This window comes from Symphodus melops, assembly GCF_947650265.1.
Source record: "Symphodus melops genome assembly, chromosome: 12".
NCBI lineage: Eukaryota > Metazoa > Chordata > Actinopteri > Labriformes > Labridae > Symphodus > Symphodus melops.
Window position 1 is genome coordinate 6,432,909 of NC_136702.1, and position 22,522 is coordinate 6,455,430.

General features: G+C 40.4%; 1 protein-coding gene across 6 annotated transcripts in view; it reads left to right on the forward strand.

Annotated features, from left to right (window-relative positions):
- Positions 1-22,522, forward strand: part of il1rapl1a (interleukin 1 receptor accessory protein-like 1a) — a 286,407-nt gene that overhangs the window by 174,818 nt on the left and 89,067 nt on the right. For all 6 annotated transcript variants that reach the window (XM_079357675.1, XM_079357679.1, XM_079357678.1 and 3 more), the window contains 3 exons: positions 10,858-11,143; positions 17,784-17,970; positions 19,672-19,825. In XM_079357675.1, coding sequence (XP_079213801.1) covers positions 10,858-11,143; positions 17,784-17,970; positions 19,672-19,825 — 627 coding nt within the window. The remainder of the gene's footprint in view (positions 1-10,857; positions 11,144-17,783; positions 17,971-19,671; positions 19,826-22,522) is intronic.

Genomic DNA, 22,522 nt, shown 5'->3' on the forward strand with positions numbered 1-22,522 from the left:
ATTTTTTTGTTAGTTGGTTCACCATTTTCTGTCCCACTCTGCTGCAGAACCTGTCACAGCTAACTTTACTGTGGGCCTGAGGGTGTCCACAGCCATATGCTTCTCCCATAATGCATGTAGCCTCCAGCTGCTGCTTTTTACCAGACAACCACAACAGCTTCACCATGCAGGATCTATGTCTACGGTTTTGCATTTTATAAATGTAAGCGGGCTTTAGGGAATGACTTTTCGAGAGATGTGGAGTTTGCAGAGACATCTGAGGTGCGGAAGACTCTGTAAATTAATGAAAGCACTAACGTCTCTCCCTATTCTAGCCTAGGTGTTTGGATTACCTGATTATGGGGAGCACAGTTTGTGCGTCTGTGAGTGGAATTGAATGCCCTTGTTTTTGTCTCCTCCGTGCTTACTCCTCCTCGTCTTTATTTTTTTTTGTGTCTCGGGCGGCGAGAGGGAAGAGGGAGAGGAGCACGGGTGATAATGACTTGTCAAATTAGAAGCGATGGAACCTTCAGCGAGTGTAAACACAATTCGGGATGTTCGGATGACATTTTCCGAGCTGTATTTCTACTGGGGGAGATTAGCGGAGTGACAGCTCAGCCTGAATCTCATGGATCACAGCTGCACGATGGAGAGCACACATGCACGCGCGCGCACACACACACACACACACACACAAACAAAGACACAGAGAGAAGAAAATACTTGATTTTTAATACTACAGAGCAGACTGACACCTGGGAGAGCAAACATTAAGAATTCGGTGGAGAAAAACAACACGCGCACACTTTGCATTTCGAGATCTTGGGATTAGAAATGCTTCATTTTCCTTCCAGTCATGGTCCAAGTATACTGTGTATGGATTCATGTCCATGTATCCTGCCCACACCCTATCAGCATGATGGATGGTGTTCATGCACAGCCTTGACTTTATAACTTATAGGGACTTAATATGCATGTGTCCCCATCGCCAGTAAAAGTGCCCATGAAGTAGAAGTGCCGTAGACTTTTTAGCTGTTAAGATATTAGGGCCTCCTGTTTCTCAGTGTTCTATTTTACGCATGGCTGTCCTCCCCTGGTTGCTGCTCATTTCCCAACTTCGCCTATGAAATAAAGAGCCATTTACGAGGAACAATGTCCCGGCCACCACATCTCCCTCTATCCTGCCCCCACTATTGGAGAGATACTATTGAGAGTCCCGAGCGCATCAATTTGGGCCTCAAATGACTTTCCCCAGCTGGCCAAATCCTGACAAGCTTTCTGTTCTCCTTAAAAAGAGCCCTTTATCATGAAGAGAAAGGAAGAAAGGCTGAGCGAGAGGGAGGGACAGAGAGAGAGAGAGTAGAGTCAAAAAGCTAATGTCTCGGTGACACCCTTTCTCACACAACAGGGGAAATTTCTGTTCTATAACAGGTTCTGGTTAATTTGAAGTCAATTGGAGAGTTATTAAAAGGATCTGTGTGAGCTCGGCTGAACTTGGTCAAGGGCAACAAACTCACCCTGGTTTCCTTATGATACAATACAAGACTGTCACCTTGAAAGTTACTCTGATTTGCCTGTTAATGACTTTAACACCGCACTCTCTGTTTCACTTTGTTACGTGAACGTATTTTGTATTTTTGTTTCCTGCTTCGATTCTCTGCCGTAAATTCTCATTGTTAAGGATTTGCTTCTTTTTCTAAGGTATTGTTTTGGATTTATCTCTCAAAGCTTCATGTTGCATTTGAATTTACTCCGCCAATATGTATGCAAATGCCAACATATACTGCCAGAAATTAGATTAACTTCATTTCCCTATTGTTCCTATATCCTTTCTCTAGTCCTCAGGTGCAGGTTCAGTGGTTTAATGTCACACTGTTGTGCATTACAGCCCAATTTACAGTGCATGCACTACAAATAATGTCAGGAAGAGAAAAATATAAAGCAAGAAGCAGAGAAATGGAAACTCAGTTGAAATCCTCATGCACTATACTCCCTCTTATGCTGTTATTCTGTGGACATAATGTGGATAAAAGGCCGTTTTTATAGATAGATAGATAGATAGATAGATAGATAGATAGATAGATAGATAGATAGATAGATAGATAGATAGATAGATAGATAGATAGATAGATAGATAGATAGATAGATAGATAGATAGATAGATAGATACTTTATTGATCCCGAGGGAAATTCAAGTTCAAATTCATTATAGGGAATGTATGAGGCTTCTCATTATTATTTTGGTATTATCTGCAAGTACTTTCATTGCATTGTTCATGTAATAGCCAAAACATAACTAGGACAATAAAAAAAACCACTTTTGCAATTTAACAGAAAAAAACAAGAACATAAAGGGAAGTAAAAGAAACAAGACAATGTGATGCAACCAAGTCGTTAAAACATAAAAGTCATCATAGCAGACATTTAGAAAACCTTGTTTAACATTGAGACAGTCATTGTTTAAAACCTCCCTATATGTGAAAATCAGTGTTATTACATCGGAAAAAAATGAGTTACACCAAGATAAGAGCTTTAATTATTGTAAAATGGCCACATTTTAAACATTAAAGGTTAAGGTGAAGCTGTGTTGAAGCTTCTTCGGTGATTCTTTGACATGTTTCTATATGAGGACAAAGATTTTAATACAGTTTGCTGAAGGCTCCAAGGTTTTATGTCTGTTCCAATTCATTATTAAGATTTTATCCACCATTAAAAGTATTCTAAGCTAGCAATTAGCAGCTTTGCAAAACACCTATAACTGTTCAACTATGGCTAGATTTAAAAAAAAATCTATACTAAAGATAAATTGAAAACATTATGATATCTCACATTCTGGAGTTCAAGGGTAGATTTACACAAGGGACCCGGGACTAGATCCGAGTAGACTTGACCCCAACGTCCAGTTCACAATGAGTGTACACAAAGATATTACTAATGTTGTAGACCCCCCCCCCCCCCCCCCCCCCAAAGTATGAAACAATATCTGTGTTATATGCCTGCCAGGGAACAGCAAACAGCTGAAGAATATAAAAAAATAAAACTTCCATTTTGAGTGCTGCAGCTTCTGAACACACGCTTGTGAACCTTCAAGACAAACTTCAATAGTTGCCCTTCTGTTGTTTTATACGTAGCTCCACGCAGCTGACCTTTTGACCTGACTTTGTATGTGTGCCTTACGCCTCTTCTCTGTGAGCTGGAGCATCCAGTTTGAAAAACTCTGCACTTTTTGTGAGTCATGAGGAAAGAGGCAACAGAGGGAAGTGCCAAGGAATGGACTACAAGCAGAAAACATGTAGCATAAAGATAAAGAGGCTGCAGAAAAAAACCCCGATACTTGACAAATTACTGAATACTTATTTGAAACAACACAGCTGGATTTGGGCCCTGGTAACCATAGCAGGGGAATATATTTCAAGTGTGTCATTACACTGTTCAGGCTGGTAGCTGGATGGCAGCAGGCCTGACAGCTTGTTTGCTTTTGCACACGCAGACTTAACATTGCATCTCATCATTATTACACGTCTCTTTGTTTGTTTTTCTTAGTGTGCACTTCCAGTTCTTCATTCTAGATTTGACAAACTTGGTATATTTCAACAAGGTGACATAAAAAATAGTCATAACAGGTCAGTACATTTCTTTGGGAGGCCTAAAGAAAACCAGTTGTGAGGCTGATCTCTCCAACATTGTATTGATGAGAAGTTAAGCCCAGATGAAATGTCTTCAACACATTAATTTTCACTCTAATAACACACCAGATGACATGGCAAACTAACAATGAACTAAAGAAAACAAGGTCAAGAAAAAAGACTCAAGTTCCGATTCTAGCTGTTAAAGGGTATTTTAAAATGAAATCGAAACAGCATGCCCTCTCTCTCTCTCTCTCTCTCTCTCTCTCTCTCTCTCTCTCTCTCTCTCTTTCTTTCTCTCTCTCTGTAGAAAGAGATATGTATAATGCAGTCTGGGACATTAATAATGTGAGTAGATGTCATGTAAATCCTTCACTTTTGGACTATATTATTTAGTTGTGACAGAAAGAGAGACATAGAAAAAGAAGATACGTTTATATTGCTCAAAGTCGTCTGCTTTTCACTAACTGTTTTTGCAAAGACTGCAAAGGTAGTTCACCACCATCTTTAAAGAGAATGAGCAGTATTGGTTCACATTTGCATATAAATGAGTAATGGTGAACTGTCAGAGAGAGAGAGAGAATGATTTAGAGACAGAGAAATATGGAGTGGCACAGCACAGAAGGAAAAATTAAAAAGACAGACATCAAGTGATAGCTCAAAGTCTGAGAGTGAGATTGGCGTGTGAAATGCAAACAAAAAACATGCTTCATAATGTTTAACACTTCTATGTATAATAGGATGAATAGTCAATGATAGATCATTTGCTGAAGCTTTGGTGTCATTGATAGTTCAGGCCGTGGACCAGATGTTTGACCAGTGTAACACTAGTTAGAACCGGACTGAAAGTCCCACTGCACTTAGTGTTTATGTCGGATCCCAGAGAACAAAGAAAGACGTCACAGAGGCTTATTTCCTTATCAGGATGTGGTTTTCTGCGGATGGCATTTTGACTTCAAAGGCCTGAGTCTGAAACTGTGCTTACATAACTCCTTATTTATGCTCTTCTGAACTCAATCAAACATGGAGTACTCTGGCAATGTTGTATGAATGTATCTGTGATTTATCATTCTGTTTATCCATAAAACTATTATTTTATCTCTTTAACTATTTTATTGAGCGATGTATTTTGTACATTTCTCAGCTTCCAAGATAAATAAAGGATTATCTTATCTTATCTCTTATCTTATGCTTTTATGTGTCTAACTTGTTTGACTTTTGACTAGAACAAGAGCTAACCCAGGAAGTAAAAATATCAGCACAAACTAAATGGGCATGAGCTGATTGGCTGCTTCATTTTATGCGTTTATGTAATTGTCTCATTCACAGCTGTGGCTTCATGCAGGTGATCAGTGCTGCAAACAGCACCTCACACTTGTTTCCATTACACTCCTGATGCACGCAGTTTTCCTCCCCTACTTCATCCTTCTCATAATTTGACGTTTTCTTTTTTTACGGTGCTTAGATCTTATCTTCATTAGCGCACTAGTGTAATAAAGAGGGGATTAATTCTCCCTTTATAATTGTTGCTCCTGCACTGACTCTTTGAAAAGTCTCTCAATAACAAAGCTTTTTGTGAAGCAAAGTAAGTACATGATTTCTGTTGTAGTTTGGGTTTGGAATTGTTTGCTTGTACACACACACACACCTCGCAGCAGGACACTATACCTGTTGGACAGGAGGGAAAGGGTCTCAGAAGGTAAGACATGACGTAAAAAGAACCATGTGGAAATGGCAGACAAAGCAACAGAGTCTGTTATACAATACTAGAGTGATGCCTTTTTCTCCCTTAATGCTACCTGTAGTCTGACACAATCACAATATCAACTAAAGAGAGACCAGCATCCCTAAAAACAGAAACAGGTTGCATTCAGTCTATGGTTGTGCACTGGTCTTTGGATGTGAATGTGATCACATCCTCCTGCTGGCTTGAGGTGAATTTTCCTGAGCATATCCTGCTGTGTTCACAAACCAGCGAACATCGACTTCACAATGAAAATTTACTAAATGGACTGGCAGGAATAAGTTAGCCAAGTCAGAGTAAATAAATCGGCTGTTTGTATCGACACTCGCAGCTCCTCAGGAAAACTTCAGGAAGTTTTTAGAAGTAGTGTGCAAGTGTAAAAAAGTTGTTATAGAGTTAAGTTGAATTTGAACATTTAACTACGTTTGAACAAAGTTTCAGTCTGCAAAATTCTTTCCAGCTTCCAGTCTTTTTTTTATAATTCAAACCTTATTTGACTTTCAGCAGTAAACATGTCGAAAATCTATCTGAGAAAACAAGCTAAGGAACACAACAGACATTAATCGTACCAACAAAAAATAACATCATTATCATGATTCATGGAAATGAAGAAAGAGTGTGGGCATATCTGTGCATATAACCACCCCAATTTTTTTTTTTTTACAATAATGCGTTTAGCATCATCAATCCATAACAACCACAATAACATATAACATGCTGAAACAGTCCATCAACATCCTTACTGTTTAGGTTCAGGTTTTATCCCATTACACACTGTCCAACACTGCCCCATTGCTCCATAGACGTGGCATGTTTCCATTCCAACAACTTTTCTTTTAGTTTGAAACTACCACATAGGCCACGAGCAAGGTAAAATATCAGTGCCAACCTGGAGAGAAAGAGTTAAGTGTTTATGAAAGTAGAGATGGGGTCATGTATGCAGAGTGAGTGTAAGCTGAACAGAGGAGAAATAGAGACTAAGAGAGACAGAAAGTTATTGAGAGTTCTTCTTCACATGTAGATCTTTGAATGCCTTCTTCCTGGCCCTGCAAGCACCCTTCCGCCCACCCAACATCAGATAATTACACTTCATTAGGAGTGCAGGTAGTGATGTGAGAAGAGAAGCTGACTACTGAGGTCAACATGAGAGCGAGTGAGAGACATGTAAGTAGGAAGTGAGTCACACTTGAGTTTCACGCTGTTGTAAGACAATGATAGGAATTTGTGTTTGTCTAAGGGGCAGGGTTTGTTGTAAGGTCCATTTGCATATGGGTGTGACTATGTGACTGTTTATGCAGCTCAGGGGTTTGTGTTTATTGCCTTGGTTAAGTGACACACAAAGATTGACATAAACCTGTCAGTAATGAAATTATTAAGGCTTCAGCAAGGCACAGACACACTCACACGCGCACACATACAGTAGATACCTTGTAGCTTGACGACCACCTCTTACTATTTCCTTGCATCAGTCATAACTTTGCCCCTTGTGAAATAAAGTAATAACAATTTATTTTCTGTCGAAATCAACAATTTTGACGTTTCATAATTTAGTAATGCTGCTAACTATCCTGATATCACTGAAAAGCCTAAAGAAACCACAGCCTATAGTTGATTCGTTATTGATTAGAATATATTGTTCATGAATATACTATGACATTCTCTATCACACACTTCTAGGGTGTAATTCATTTTGAAGAAAAGGAGAAAAAAATGTATATTCTTCTGCGGAATCAAAAGATCTGTGGTTTTTGGGGTCTGCTAGTGCTAGAGAATGCAAGCTAGCATTGGCCTCGCTCTTCTTTTGGTCCTGAGTTTAATTTGAGGTCAGAATTTCGTCATCATTTATAGTTCACAAGGTTGACTTTTTTTAAATCAGGCTTCAGCAGACGGGTGGGTTCTACAAAAACCTGGAGCCGCTAATGTTAGCATGTTTTTAGATAAGGAGGATTCCTCCTTGCATTCTGTACACAGGGTATTTAATGTCTGCCAAATTGTTTGCAGAAGTCACATAACTAAATATAAAAATAACTGAAACCAGTAATAACACAGAATAAAACGTTTTGGGTTTTTTTTCTGTTTTATTTTGGGGCGTTTTACCTGTATTTGGATAGGACAGTGGATAAAGGTGAAGGAGTGCTGCAGCTGACACCGCTGCAGTAAGACTCAGTGGAGCAGAGGCCAGAATCCCTCAGTCTGACAGTTGTGTGGGAATGTGACCATATGGGAACATCCTTTACTGTATGTTCTTGTCCAAGAGTGGCTGAACAGAATCGCTACTAAAGGTGTGATGTCCCAGAGGTGCAGTGAGGAAAAAAGGAGCGATTCCTGTGTTTGTGTGCCCACGTGTGTGTGTGTGTGTGTGTGTGTGCTGTCAGCAGAGAAAAGAGTGAGAGGTGAGGACTGCAGTATTCCTCTAGTGGGAAGCATTGATTTTCCAGCCCAGCGTGGGGATGTGGGAAATGTCACTCTCTAATTGAGTTGATAAAACCGTTTTGAGTTTCAGACGTAAATATGGTTTCCCCTTCTACAAAAGGCCACCGTATTAGACAAGTCCCATTGGGAGGTGTGTGAGGAACGAAGAAGAAGCTTTTCTGCATTTGTTTTTGTTTTTTGTTTTTTTCGAAAGCTCCTTGTTCAAATCTTTGTGTTGAAAGCAAGTGACAGGCATGCTAATGATGAAAAAAAATCTTTCAAACCCTTTGAATCAAGATACAAGGTTGTTAGAACTCAAACTTTTTGGTTTTGGCTTGTCTCTTTTTTTTTCTATACAAAATATTAAGTCTCTTACTGAGCAAGCTTTTAATTGAATAACTCATATATGTCTTCTGATACTTTATATGGATCTGGAACCTCAAGGTGATGAACCTAGCTTAGTGAAAAGACTGGAAGCAGATCAGCGACTAACTTGGCTATTTCTATAATGATACACCGCTGCCTTTAAGACCTTCTTGACAACACAAACACATGTTTAACAGACTTTTGGTTTGACTACTTTTTACATGCAGCTAGTTGTGAACCCCTGCTTCTACTCATTTAAGCTAAGCGAACTATCAACCTCCAGGTCTTAGTCTGCTATATCCTTGTTACGCAGATGTGAGAGTACTGATGGTCTTAAACGTCCTCAGTATAAATGCAAATATTTCTCAAACTCTCAGCCCATTTTAAATCTTGAGAAAGAACAGTGTCATATGTTTCAAGGCCACAGCTTGGAAAAGGCCCACTGGGAGGTCTGTGATGACTGAAAAGCTTCCTTGTTTTGTGTTTACATGCGTTTGCTCTTGTGCTTTTTGTTTCTCTGACAGCTCGTCTGCAAATCTGCTTGTTGAAAGCAAATGACAGCCTGAGTGTATGTTTTCTTTTACTGTGAAGCAGGATACAAGCTTTTTAGACGACACCGTTTTTGTTGTGACAGAGAGGTCCGAAATGGAACGAGAGCAAGAGCGAGGCAGAGGTCATATCCATTAGAGGTGTGGAAGGTGAATAAAGGAAAAGGCTGAATGAAGCGTCGGCTGTCCCTGCTGATTAGCAGATTGATATGCAGAGAGGGCTCAGGGCTCACCTGCTGCCTTCAATGGAAATTCACTTTAATGTCAAAAGAGGAAAGGAGGCATTTGGCCAGTGTTTTCACAATGATTATCTTTTATGTAGTGCCTCGAAAATCAATGTAGATCAGTGCAAAGCATTGAATTGTGCTGAAATTTCTGCAAAAATAATCACAATATTCATTTTGTATTTCTTTATTAATATGTTTCCCTGTCACAGTGGAAATATTCAGATATCAGGGAGCAAGAGAGTAGAGAAGGACAAGCAGGAAAGGAAGCACAGGTTGGATTTAAACCCTGGCACCACGCAACTGACAACCCCATGAACATGCATATTTTTGTCTTCACTTTGAAATAATTTTAGACATGTAACTTCATGTACTTCAAATAACAAAGCTAATCTTCTGTTCTTATTTTTCTTGAATTGTTAAATTAAAAACATTAAATCAAATTGTTCTTTTATCATTATGGTGCTTTGCAGTTAACAGTATCACCAAGTTAAAGTTGGATAGAGTGCATGTATGAGAGTGCATGTGTTCCGTTTGCATCTATAGGGGCTCTCATTATTAGGAGTGATAATTAGACAGATTTTCACACCCCGCACACACGCATGCACACACTTTTTCTCCCACTTTCATATGTAAGCACACGCACACACATTTGTGGCTAAGCCTACTGGTAATTAACAGACATAATTAGGCAGACAACCAATCGTATAGGGAATGCACACTCATGCAAACACACACACACACACACACACACACACACACACACACACACAAACACACATGCACACACATTACTTCCCTGATAATTAAGAGTATTAATTACAAGCATAGCTGTCCCTGCGAGGCTCCATATCACTCACAGACTGGCACACAGTGGGGTTCTTATTACTTTATCTCATCACACCATCGCCATCTCTCTCTCTCAAGCTCTCTGGTTACACTTGCACACACATGTATTCCCTAATATACTGTACACCTGATGGGTAAACAAATGGTGGCTAATTACCGTGAGAGTGATAGGCGTGCAGAGGTTAACCTCTGCTATAGCTCGGGAATTGAGAGGGATCGGTTTGGTAGAGCTTGAGCAGACCCGTGTGCCTGTGGGGTTGTGCCAGTGTCTTTTTATTGATTGACAAATATATTTTCAGCTCACTAGATTTTCTTCTATATGTGGTTAAATTTCATTTTTCATATAGGCAAGAAGATCCGTTAGTACATAACACTATCATCTGTATTGCACACAATGTTACATTATCTGCTAAGTAAGCATCTTTCTTTCAACATATCGGCAAAATTCTCCGCAGAGTTAGGGTAGAGCTTCTTTAGTAAGTTGCATAAGACATAGTTAGCCTGTTAGCTCAGGACAAAAACTGTCCCATGGGACAAATATCTGTCTGCAGAACTGTTAGAAAAGTTACACAGAGCTCCCGGCATATTCTCAGTTAATTAACTAGCCTTGCACTCTTTGACAACGGAGGTATAGTGCACCCTCAGCATTTGGAGGAGCCTATACCTGGCATTATTTTTTGAGATATTTTTACAGTTCACTCCCCAATTTTCTCTGCCGTTGCATGTTTGGATATTGCAGGATAGTGTCTGTGCAGAGGCCAAGTTGGAAACACATGCCCTGAATGGGAGAGAAGAGGAGAGGAGTTGAGTTTCTGCCACGGGTGTTGCACACTAAAATTGCAATCCTCCACAAGCTCATACATAATATAATGCAGAGAGCAATTCAACTATTTCAATATACATGCAGTTTACAACTGGCTGAATGTAGTACTTGCTTACTGTACACTGCGTTGTGAAGTTAATAAAGCAATTTAAGAGAGTTTTTTCCTCACATAAATAAAGAGGATTACCATGGATGTTGTAATCAGGCATATTTCTTTTACCTCAAACACTTTACTCTGAGTTGTATGCTTATTAACATCTCCATCTGTCTGTGTTTTTCTCTGCAGTGGACGGCTGTACAGATTGGTCAGTAGACTACCTAAAGTACCGGGTGCTGCAGGGTGAGCCTGTGCGTCTGAAGTGTGCCCTGTTCTATGGTTACATCCGGGCCAATTACAGCCAGGCGCAGAGTGTGGGCCTCAGCCTCATGTGGTACCGCAGCTCCGGCCTGGGACACAGCGACTTCGAGGAGCCAATCTCTTTTGATGGCATGCGGATGAGCAAGGAGGAGGACGCCATCTGGTTCAGACCAGCTGACCTCCAGGACGCTGGTCTCTACTCCTGCGTTTTAAGGTAGGACTTGGGATTCTGCATTGAAATGTCCAGTTTAACAAGTTATGTGATTTTTAAATTAAGGCCCATCAGTAGATTCTCAAAGATTTTGTTTGTCTCATTTCTGAATATTAACTGTGAATTTTTGAACCACTCTCACGTTGATGTGATTCACACTGAGGTGGAACCTGGAGTGGATTAGCCTAGCTTAGCAATAAGACAGAAAAGAGGAGGGAGCAACTCGCCATAGTTTTCTCCAAAATATATATGCTTAGCAGTCTCTCTGAGTTTATTTCCTACACAAATAGAAATGTGAAAGAGACCAACTGTAGTTTGAAACAGAAGTTGGATGAATGAATCAAGCTAACTATTTACCCTTTGTTTCCACTCAAATTGTGTTCTGTTCTTTCTGGCTCCAGCTCGGCACTGTGCTCAAAGCACAAACATAAAAGATGCTTTGGTCTTCCTCGCCTTAATTGCAAATAACATCTTTCCTAAATGTGAAAATATTCATTTTAATCAGGAAAAAACTTTTATTTTCTAAATGTATTAAGAGTGTTTGAAGGGGGAAAAAACCCTTTCAGATGTCACTTATTTGATCCTCATATGTGTAAGTATTGTCGTTAGATCTTTAAGAAATGAAATCATCTGATCCTGTAAGCATATTTATCTTGCTTACTTAATGAGTAGATACTTAAAATGACTCATGGCACATCACTTATTCAAACTGTCACTTCTATTATTTGAAATCATTGTAGATAAAGCTGTCTCTGTGTGTGTTTGTGTGTGTGCATGTGAAAATATGTGTAAGCTAATGAACTGAGGTGAGGATTGGAGACACTGCATAGACAACGAGAGAACAGACTACAAAGACAAGCAAACACACACACATACATACACCCGTTACAGAGAGCCTCCTCCTAATACAGGATGCATAATTATGTGTCAGTAACTTATTAACCTTTACAGTGGAGAACATCCCTCAATAAACGGCTCATTGCAGCTCTTCATTTCAGAGAGTTTTTAATAAACCCAGTTAAAGGCCTCTTAAAGACCCGGAGAGGCGTGCACAACATGTGGAGTGTGATCGGGGGAGTGTGTTTGTGTGCAATGATACCCGAGCCTGCACTTAAATTCATTACTGCACAAACACTTTGAAGTACTTTTGTCACTTTAAATTCATATTTTCTGTGACACTATGTGTTTGTTTGAAACAGAGCTCACTGTAAGCAGTATGATAGTTATTCAAAGAACCCCCGGCTTTGTGTTCATCGTGTTGAGTTGGGGAGATTTTTAACTTCTCAGATACCCTAATCAAAGAACTGCAAGAGATTTGCCTCTGAGCAGAAATCAATGGTCTTTTTGTAAGGGGGGTAAGCTTTTGAGTCACACATTTGAGCACTTACTGTATGACCCAAACACTCCCCCCTTAAACTCCCTCTAGGCAAAGAGAGGCGAAGAGAAGGAAAACTGAGCCTTAGTCTTTTCTTCTACCCGGTTGGATTCTATAGAGTATATCCATGCAGCTGGTGACATCCTCTATGCCTAAAATAAAAAATAAAAAAAACCCTTTCAGACAGTATTAAGCATAGACAAATAGTTATGTGGAGTTGACCCTACTTGAATTATGTGATACTTTTCTTTAAAATAGCAAATACATACTTAGTGTTGTACAGCAGGGCTCTCTTTAATGTCTTGTGTTCTGGGTTTTTTTGTGTGTTTGATTAACCTAAAAAATGTACCTAATGAACTGGGGCCTCAGTGTATGAAGCCAAAAAAAAATCATAATGACTTACTTTAATGTCATCCTAAATACATGCAATTAAAATCACATTATCGGCCTCCAGCACTTTGTGGCAATACAGAATAAGAAAGCACAGAACGTTTCATCTTGCACAAATGTTATTTCAGTGTTAATTAGTCGTGAGACCTCACTTAGTAACTTTTATCTCTTCATTGAATGTATTTTTACTGATCTGGATTTGTTGTTTTAGTTTGAATATAGACATATTTCCAGGCACTTCATTGAAACAAAGTGAAACAAGCCATTAATAATCACGTGCAATCCTAAACTCCGTACTACAGAGACAAATAAGTCAAATGAAATAATAATTCTTACTCAAGGTGACTTTCTGGAGCACTGTAAGACAAAACTACTTAGCACTAACCTCAGTGATGCCCAGCAGCCACTCTTAAAGCCATAATGGGGTTCTGCATATGGAACATTAACCTTCCTGGCATTGAAAATGTCTACAAGGTCCAAAAAAAGCTCAGCTCATGATTGATGTCAAAAACAACTTTCACACATGCACTCCTGAAAACGAGACATTTTCAGGACAGCCTGCCTATGTAGTCATCTTACCCTCCCCTTCGCTGGTTTCTCCACCCATGAACTCCACCCCCAGCCTAGAGCAAAAGTTTGTGCAAGTCTGCCCTTTTTATTCTCGCTGGCGAAGGAGTGATGTCTACTGGGAAAACTCAGGGGCATTTAAAGAGACACACACCAAAACAGTGCGTTCTGCGAGAGCTGGTTTCTACAGGGTCATAAACATCCTCTGGGATTTGATTCATGTTGTATTTTGACCAACCACAGCACAGACGTTTCATTTAGAGCACAAGGGACTGTTTGAAAAGGTGGAAAAGGGAGATAATAAGTCATCTTGAAGGAGAGAAGAGGTAGGAGCAGGTAGGGGATACTGCATGAGGTGATTGGTTGATTTGAATACTTTTGTTTCCTCAGTCAGCATGAGATGCAGACAATTTCAAGGTTTTGTACACTGGGCTATCAAAAAAACAATAATGGGGATTTATTGTATCTCAATTCAATATGATGTTGATGCTAGCACCCTAAAAAGCTAATAAAGCTAATAGTCAGTAGTTTAAAGCCATAGTCACTGTTGGAGTTTAAAAGCCAACTGAATATAAAAAAAAATGTGTCACTGCTCTAATACCTTCTGCCTGCACAGCATACACGGTAGGATAGTTTTCAATAGCTCGGGGCATGTTGCGTACTATCTATAAATGTAGGTAAATCCATCTGTGTTAAGTCCAGCTTTTCACTGAAGCCCTCCAGATGTTTTTCCTGACAAAGAGATTTGTAATTGTGTGACTTCAAATGTGTGCATTCAGAGTGTGAACGCTTATCTTTGTCCTTCTCTGTCTGGAAATGTAATTCTAATCGCCATTTTTTCACATGAAGGTGACTTCATTTACATAGCAATCTCACCATGCTTTCTCTCTCTCTCTCTCTCTCTCTCTCTCTCTCTCTCTCTCTCTCTCTCTCTCTCTCTCTCTCTCTCTCTCTCCTCTGCATGTCACCTCACATAAGGTCTGTAGCATCGATTCAGACCCATCAATCTTTCTCTCCCTCTTCCTTGTTCTGTCTCTCACATCTTGTACTGCCACATTTTTGTTTCACCTGAAAAAATATTTCTTAATATTAAGGTAATGACTTTATGTCCTGGGGTGGGTATAGGCACATTTATATCCTTCCCATGATCACATTTTTCCAACATGCAGGATAATAACGTGTGGAAAATCACAGCTAACGTGAGCTGCAGATTAATATCCAAAGCAGCTACATTCAAATAGAATGTGACAGACGTGAAAGACACCATAGGACTGTGAATCGACCCTGAGCTGTCCATCAATCAAACGCCAACCTCTGACACCTTCCCACAATGCCACAGGGTGCCCGCTATGAACGTTCAACATGCAAGGATGTCTCCTATTGGCTCCCTTGGGACCTTAATGGCTCAGGTGCCTGACTGTGAGAGGTCATTTCTGATCTTCTTGTCAACAAAGCGAGAGAGTTTGCCTTTGTGAGAGTTGGTGCATTTGTGTGTCCACGTGTGTTTGCACGTCCAAACTGTATATTTTTCTTTAAACACATATATTTGTTTAAGTGTACTCTGTAAGCCCACAGTATCACATCTTCCCACTCCTTTTCCTCTAGATAGGAGGCATCAAGTCGATAAAGTGAGATTTCAGCAACAAGAGGGCACAACTCTGTTGCATTATCTTGCATCTTACTTTTACTTCCTACAACATTTTCCAGATGCCCTTTTAGTCATCTATTATATTGTAGAAGTATATAATATCTATTTTTTTTACTCGTTCCAAGAGCTATTTTTCTTCTGCACATCTCATTGCTATCTCTACTCCATGCTCTAATGCTGCACATAGCCACATTTGTCTTTTTAGCGTGTGGATGTGTGTGTGAGCGTGTACATCTGTGTTTTATGGTCCCAAGGGGTCAGAGGTGTTTATACGAGAGAGGTGACTCCCTTATTGCTTCCATAACCTGAGTAGATCATATGAAACCCTGTCATTTACTGTGAACGGGAGCATCTGGTGAGCCGTAAATGTAATGTAATGAAATGAAATGAAAGCCCATATGGCTGTACGCACACGGCTTCCCGTTCACAGGACCGGGTGACTGACCGAGTCAAATCACACCCGGGATAGGCCGGGCAGCAGGCAATAGAAAAACACACAGACATTTATTATAAAGCAATATGGACTTAGAGTCTGGGGCGGTTTTAATGGTTTGGACCATGAAGCCACTTTTTTCAAATGAAGGAAAATATTAACCCTACAGCTAATGATTTTTTAAGTTGTGTTTTTTTTCTTCTTTTAAGATCGGTGTAACACTTTGAGGGTTGAAATTCCTGTCTTGACATGACACTGCCTTCATCCACACTTTAAAATGTATAGACTGTACTCTGAAAAAAGACCCTCACACATTTCATTATTGTCAGAACTTCCACATAGCAGATCTGTCCCAAACTACATCCATTAACTCCTTATCCAACAAGCCGTCAATTAATGCCCATCCTACTGTAACCAGGACCCAATGAATTATCAGCCACCTTCTCAAATCCCAGACTCCTTTGAGCCTTGGGTACTTGTTCTTGTTGTCTCCTCACCTTCTGGAACCAAGGACTCAACCTGTGGTCTTCGTCCAAGCTGTAACCTCCATATAGTATTAAAACACCTTACAACCCAAGGTCCTAAAACACAGACACTTAGCTGCACCCCTCTAGGCTAGGCAAGGCAAGGCGAGTTTATTTATACAGCGCTGTTCAGACACAAGGCAATTCACAGTGCTTTACAGACATAAAAACAGAAATACATTAAAACAAAGCTTGTAAAAGAATGTAAAAGTACTCGATAAGGTAACACCTTTTAAAAACTATTAATTTGTTGGTGTAAAGCAGAAAGTACATTTGTAATTGAGTGAATAATATAGTTTTGAGGCCTGATTTAAAGGAGCTGAGTGTGGCAGCTGATAGATGCAGAGTCTTTCAGAGTCTGCCTTGCACATTTTCAGATGTCCCGTTTAAATAGAATAAGCGATAATAACCATGTGCATTAGGCCCAGAAGAGCATCACTGGGTAGCTTTAAACATGAGGTTCCACACAGGAGGCCTACCCTCATCCTCCCAGCCATAGATCATGTTTTTGACTTATCTGTCAACGGCAACTGCCAACAAGCACACTTGATCAGTTTATCTTCTACCTGACTAAAGCCAGTGACTCCTGTTATCTAATATTGCACATGGAGGGGTTTCAATTAGAGTTGGTTAAAGGCCTGGTTCATCTAATGCAGCAGCTAAGGCCTCTTGTGTACACTATGATAAACAGAGTAGCACAACAAAGAAATAAGAACCGACTCACTATGCTCTCCCATAGCTGCATAAATCTTGCTCTGGTCACGAAGTCAATTTAAACTTTCCCCTTAAGAACTTCTTTAATGTCTAATTAAAATTTATGCACTACCGGCTTTTTTTGGGTAGTTATCGCATAGGGTGTCTGAGTATTCTACAAACCATTCATTTAATAAATAGAAACTAATTTAACATCCTGCAAGTCAGGAGTAACCCTCTAAAAGACCTAAAAGGCTTTCCTTAAGAGCGTAGGTGACTCAGAGGCAAGTTTTAAGAATGCCTAGCTTCAGTTTCCACATATGTTGATCATGTATCATAAGCCAGGGAGCTCCTTGTAACAGTCGTGGCACAGGTGCTGTGGTCAAAGATGTTGACTTTGATGATGTTGATGATGATGCTAATGATACTGATAAAACTGCCAGAGAGATGGAGAGAGAGAGAGAGAGCTCTACCGGCTAGTGTGCATCAGAGGTGAAGTGTGTTGATGGTTGCTGGGAGACGGGGGGGGGGGGGGGGGGGGGGGGGTTGGCGGTGGGGACTAACTCCTTGTGATGACCAAGCAGCTTTCAGCTTCCTTTATGTCATGAGGCCCCTCTCAACATTTGCCTCTCCTCTGATTAGCATTCCCAGGCCCGGCTGACTCCCCCCATAAATCCAATAGCGGTGGTGAGCGTGAGTCATTGACTCGGTAAAGCTGCTGAACACGTCGTTATTGCTAACCCCACAAACAGCGGGGGAGGGGCTGGAGTCAGCTGAGGGATGCATAAGGATAAAAATAACTACAAGGGTATCAAAGGTAGTGAACAGAAAATTCCACTCATCTAATTTTTAGTGGCAGTATCATGGTGCTCCTTTATTTCTTCATCAGGAAAGTGTTTTGTCATCTTTTTTTCTCAAGAATGGAACTTCTTCATTGAAGATTATGTTCTTACTGAACTCCCACTGTCAGAGAAGCAAACTTGATACCTTGTGTCCTTCTTCTCTCCCTGCAGGAACTCCACATACTGCATGAAGGTGTCCATGTCGCTGACGGTGGCCGACAATGACACAAACCTGTGCTACAACTCCAACATGAGACGAAATGAGAAGGCTGAGCTCAGTAAGAGCAAAGAGATCCTTTGTCCTGACATAGACGACTATGTTGAATCCGGCAAAGAGCCTGACATCACTTGGTACAAGGTACACTATTACTCTGACAGAGTATGCTTGTTTTATTCTATTTACAGTGCTGTCTTTTAATTTGTTTATCATTTGCCTGAAGGTTCATTAATTTTCTATTGTGGTGTCTTGAATATTATTCACGTCAGGGAAAAGTAATAAAGACAGAGCCTGTGTTTCTGTTTATGCAACCAAAACATATTCTTTAATGGTTCATTGGTTTGTGTTTATCATATTTCTAGGCAGTTTATGTTTAAAGGCTGTGTTAAAAATATGTTACCAGATCACTTAGGCTGATTATATATAGATGCAAATGATCTGAATGAATTACATAAGTGCCTTTGTGCTTGAAGAGTCATCTAAGGAGAATAAGAACTGAGCAGAGGGCACCCACGGAGATGGCTTTTGGTAATGAACAGAAATCTTGTACGAGGAGAGAATAGTGCAATGTCCCTCTCATGCCCTGCGGAATGAGTGGTTGACTTCCAGTTGCTCCTTGTCCCTGATCTTTATGCAGCATTGCACCTTCTACTCTCTCACCTGGACTCTTGCCTTTCTCAGGTCAGGCATGGCCTCCAGGCAACAAAGTGCATCCCAGAGAACGGCTCAGGCCAGACTAATCACAGGCAGATCAGCAGTAGATTAGCTGGCCTAGCTCGACCTCTAGGTTTTTCCAGAATTCAATTATGGTCAGGATAATGACTGGAAGTGCTGGAACCCAGAGTTATTTGGACCACTGCGGAGCCGCAGTGATTGAATTCGAAGGTTGCCGGGAGCAATGGTGGAATAGAATCCGCAGAGCCATCATTGTCCCTGCTGCAGCGTCGAGGGGCGGCAGAGAGGATTCATGTCATGGAGTCAGTCATTGTGCCTGGATAAGCATATACTCATATACGTAGCACAAACCCACTTATTTTGTCAGAAGAGACTACTGTAAATAACATCCTCTGTCCTTTGTGGCTCTACAGGAATATTGAATGGAGAATATTTAGTTCAGTGCAATAAATCTTGATCAGATAAGTGGGATAATGGCTAAGCCTTATCATTTTACTGTATGGAGACTATAAGTCACAGCGCCACGCCATGGATTCTTACCAAGTGGCAACCTCCAGTGTTGATAAATGAAGCAAATGCTGAAGTGCAAAAAACTGCAGTTTCTTGAGTGTCCACTTGATGCCAGCTCCAAAAGTCAAGGAATCCCCAGCCAAAAAAAAATCAACATGTCTTTAGAGCATTATTTAGCATGATAAAGTGTGTGGCCAAGTTTACTAACATACTAACCATTGTACTTGTTAGCCAGGGGGCTCAATGCCCACTTCAATGCCACCTTCCAAAGTTAGGTGGAGAAACCATTTCCAATAAGTCACCTGCCATTGTTGGGCTTCAAAATGCCTCTTTAGAAAGCTATTGGTGACGTCACTGAGAATACGTCCATGATTTATACAGTGTACGATCCCCATAACTTCAACTTTCCTAATCCTTAGTGACATTTGGAAGCTTTTATGTCCAGCTCAGACAGCTTTAAATCTTGCAGATCTAATGCATTATGAAGCAAAGAGAAAGTCTCACATTTCATAGTGTCTGACCGGCCTCAGATGTTTCCTTCAGATAATGGGCAATACCCTCAGTACCTTTTCCATCTGTCTGCACCCAGTCCTTTTTATTTAGCCTCTCAAGTGATTTACGTGTTGTACGCCTGCTTGTCCTTTCTCTAATGAACAGGAGTGCCGTCCAAAGCAATGGCGTGCCAGTATCATTCTGAAGAGAGACATTCTGTCAATCCAGGAAGTCAAGGAAGATGACATTGGGAATTACACCTGTGAAGTCCAGTTTGGCGGCTTTGTGGTCAGAAGGACGACTGAACTCACAGTGACTGGTAAGTCTTCTGGAAAATCCGTGAAAGGGAATTTAAAAATTCAAACGGGTGGGAGTGTGTTCAACCCTTACCAGACAATGGGCAAGTAGCTGTTTTAACAGTCAGAGGCACTTGAGGAAAAGGAATGGATAGTTACACACCCTCTCTCTCTCACACGCACACACACACACACATTACTGAGCACTGCAGTGATGTCCTGCTGCTGTGTTAATTGCTGGGGGAGGTTGAATACTGTTGCTTGGCCTCTATCCCTTTTTCTAGCTCAGCACTTTCCAGCCAACCGAGCAGTGTTGAAATATTTAAGGCTGTGGGCTAAACCCCTTCACACAGAGAGCTAAAGAGCAACGACCAAGGTCAGGAGATTTACGGTGCTCTGCCTCCTCTGTTCCTATCCATCTCTCTATCTCTCTCTGCCCTGCACAGGTGAACACATGGCAAATAAGTTCACTCATTTGTTTCTTACTCAGCATGAGTGGACTCTAGGTTAAGACCTCGGGATAGAATGATCTAAACCTGTATTCTGTCAGGTCAAATGATCATAATAGGGTTGTTCAAAAGGTCAAATCCAACCTTTCCCTCTAGATTTGTCAACAAATTGTATTTCCGCGGGTACATCTGTTCTAATCTAGGGTCAAACCGTTTCAGTTGTTTTGTGTGTGCAGGGATTCTGTATGTATTTCACCTAGGAAATGAAATACTTGATGGACATTTTTTTCTGATCATTGTTAATAAGAAAAAATGTATTCACAAAAGAACACCTTTTTGACCATCAGTTTGGTCCTACTTAGGATGACTTGTATTTGAAAGTATATATCATTACTACGATCTAATTTGAAGTTTCAAAGCACAAAAATGTGTCTACATTGCTTTACCCTTTGCCCCGATTGCTTGGTCATTGCATCATGTTGTTTGTGATTACGTGTTCCGTTTCTTATCTAAAGCAAAGCAAATTGACAATGATTTTTCCACAGCTGCTTTGGTTTGTGATTGTGTTTAGTTTGTCTTTGGATGTGTGTACACAGAGATGATGCTTTTGATTAGTATCTTGTTTGGAGTTTCTTCTTGAGCCCAGTCATTGCTCTTGTGCGATATAAGGGTGATAACAGTGTACGTTACCTTCGCTATTTGCTATCTACCAAACAGGAAGAAGCATACCTTAGCCTGAGCATGGTGCACTCTGGAAAGCGGCTAAAGTGTTATCCTGGAGATGTGGCTACGAGATTGGCCTCTCTTGTGATTGATGGTCCAGCATTTTATCCTCGGTGGGACTCAATAAATATGAGCCAGATAGGAAGACGATACACTAGGTTTCATTTTATCACTGTTACCCCAGTGCTTGGTGTGACCATCATCCCTTTGTGAAGTACCTAAATTAGAATTTTTTTTGGCCACATGCAATTGGAAGCAGTGTGAGAGGCCAGAGGCAGTAACTCCATTAGTTTTAAAACACAAACAGAATTGGGGGCTCGCGACGTAGTTTAAAGGAGCATTTCTCCGAGCTTGAAGCAAACTTTGCTGTGTTTGGCTTGCCCATATACTTTTAAGGCTTTTAATGCTTACTCGTTAAAACGGACGGAAACAGAATAGGGGTTCTTTAATGTTTTTGATGTTGTAGCAACGTCTTGCCAGATAAAAGGCCTCCTTTTATTGAATAGTCTGAAGGTCTTCCAGGTAATTTTTGTTACTTCTTGGGGAGAATTGTTCTCAATATAAACCAAAGGAGGCAATTATTCTTGAAAGGCTCACTGTTGTCTTTTCAATATTTGTTTCAGAGCATCAAAATCTATTTCACCTTTTTGGAAGCAGAACACAGTCTACATGGTTAGCACTACGTGTTGGATAAATGCCGTATGTACTTTGGCTTTATCCTTGTGTGTTAGTCAGCATGACCTCCATGTCCTATAATGACGATGGTCGTTAAAATGTTATTGGCTTATAAATATACAGAATTCCCCTTAATGATAGTGAGAAAGGGAGAGAGGGACCAGAAGGGGAGAGAAGCACACACTGTAGAGAGGCAGAATAGAAATCGTTCAAGCTGCCCAGCATGTTTCTTGTATGCAGTTTGAGGTGTGAATAAGAACCTGTGTAAATGGACAGAGCGGGAAGAAAGGGATGTATTTATAACTGGGAAAAGCAACCTTCACAGTTAAATCAACCATGTGAATAAGAGTTAGTCGTGGAGAGCAAGGAAGAAAGAAATACATCATTTTGATCATGATTTTCTATCACTCTGAGCATGTTTTCCCTTGGTCTTACTGATCTTCCTTCACCAACCATAGTTTCAATAATAATGCCTCAATGCGCACATACACAGCATGTGTATGCATACCTATATCGAGCCACACAAAAACACTGTAAAAAACCCCACACAAAGATACCTTGATGCATGTTTTCTATAATGAAATGTCAGTAAGTCAGTTGTATTTGACACTCAAGATGCAATGCTCTCTAGCTTTTATACAGCAGATAGGTGTGAGTTTCCAACATTTGATCATCTTCTTGCAGCACATGAAATAATTGACTTGGATCACATTTGCAGAATGAATGCAATGTTCTTGTAAACTGACGGAGCTTAACTGCCCCAGTGTCTTACATTTATTAGAAAACGTGCAGAACCAGCAGAATACCATCAATGGCTCTGTGGGAGAAAAGAATACTGAATCATATTTGTGCCTGTTTCAGTCATCTGTGTCA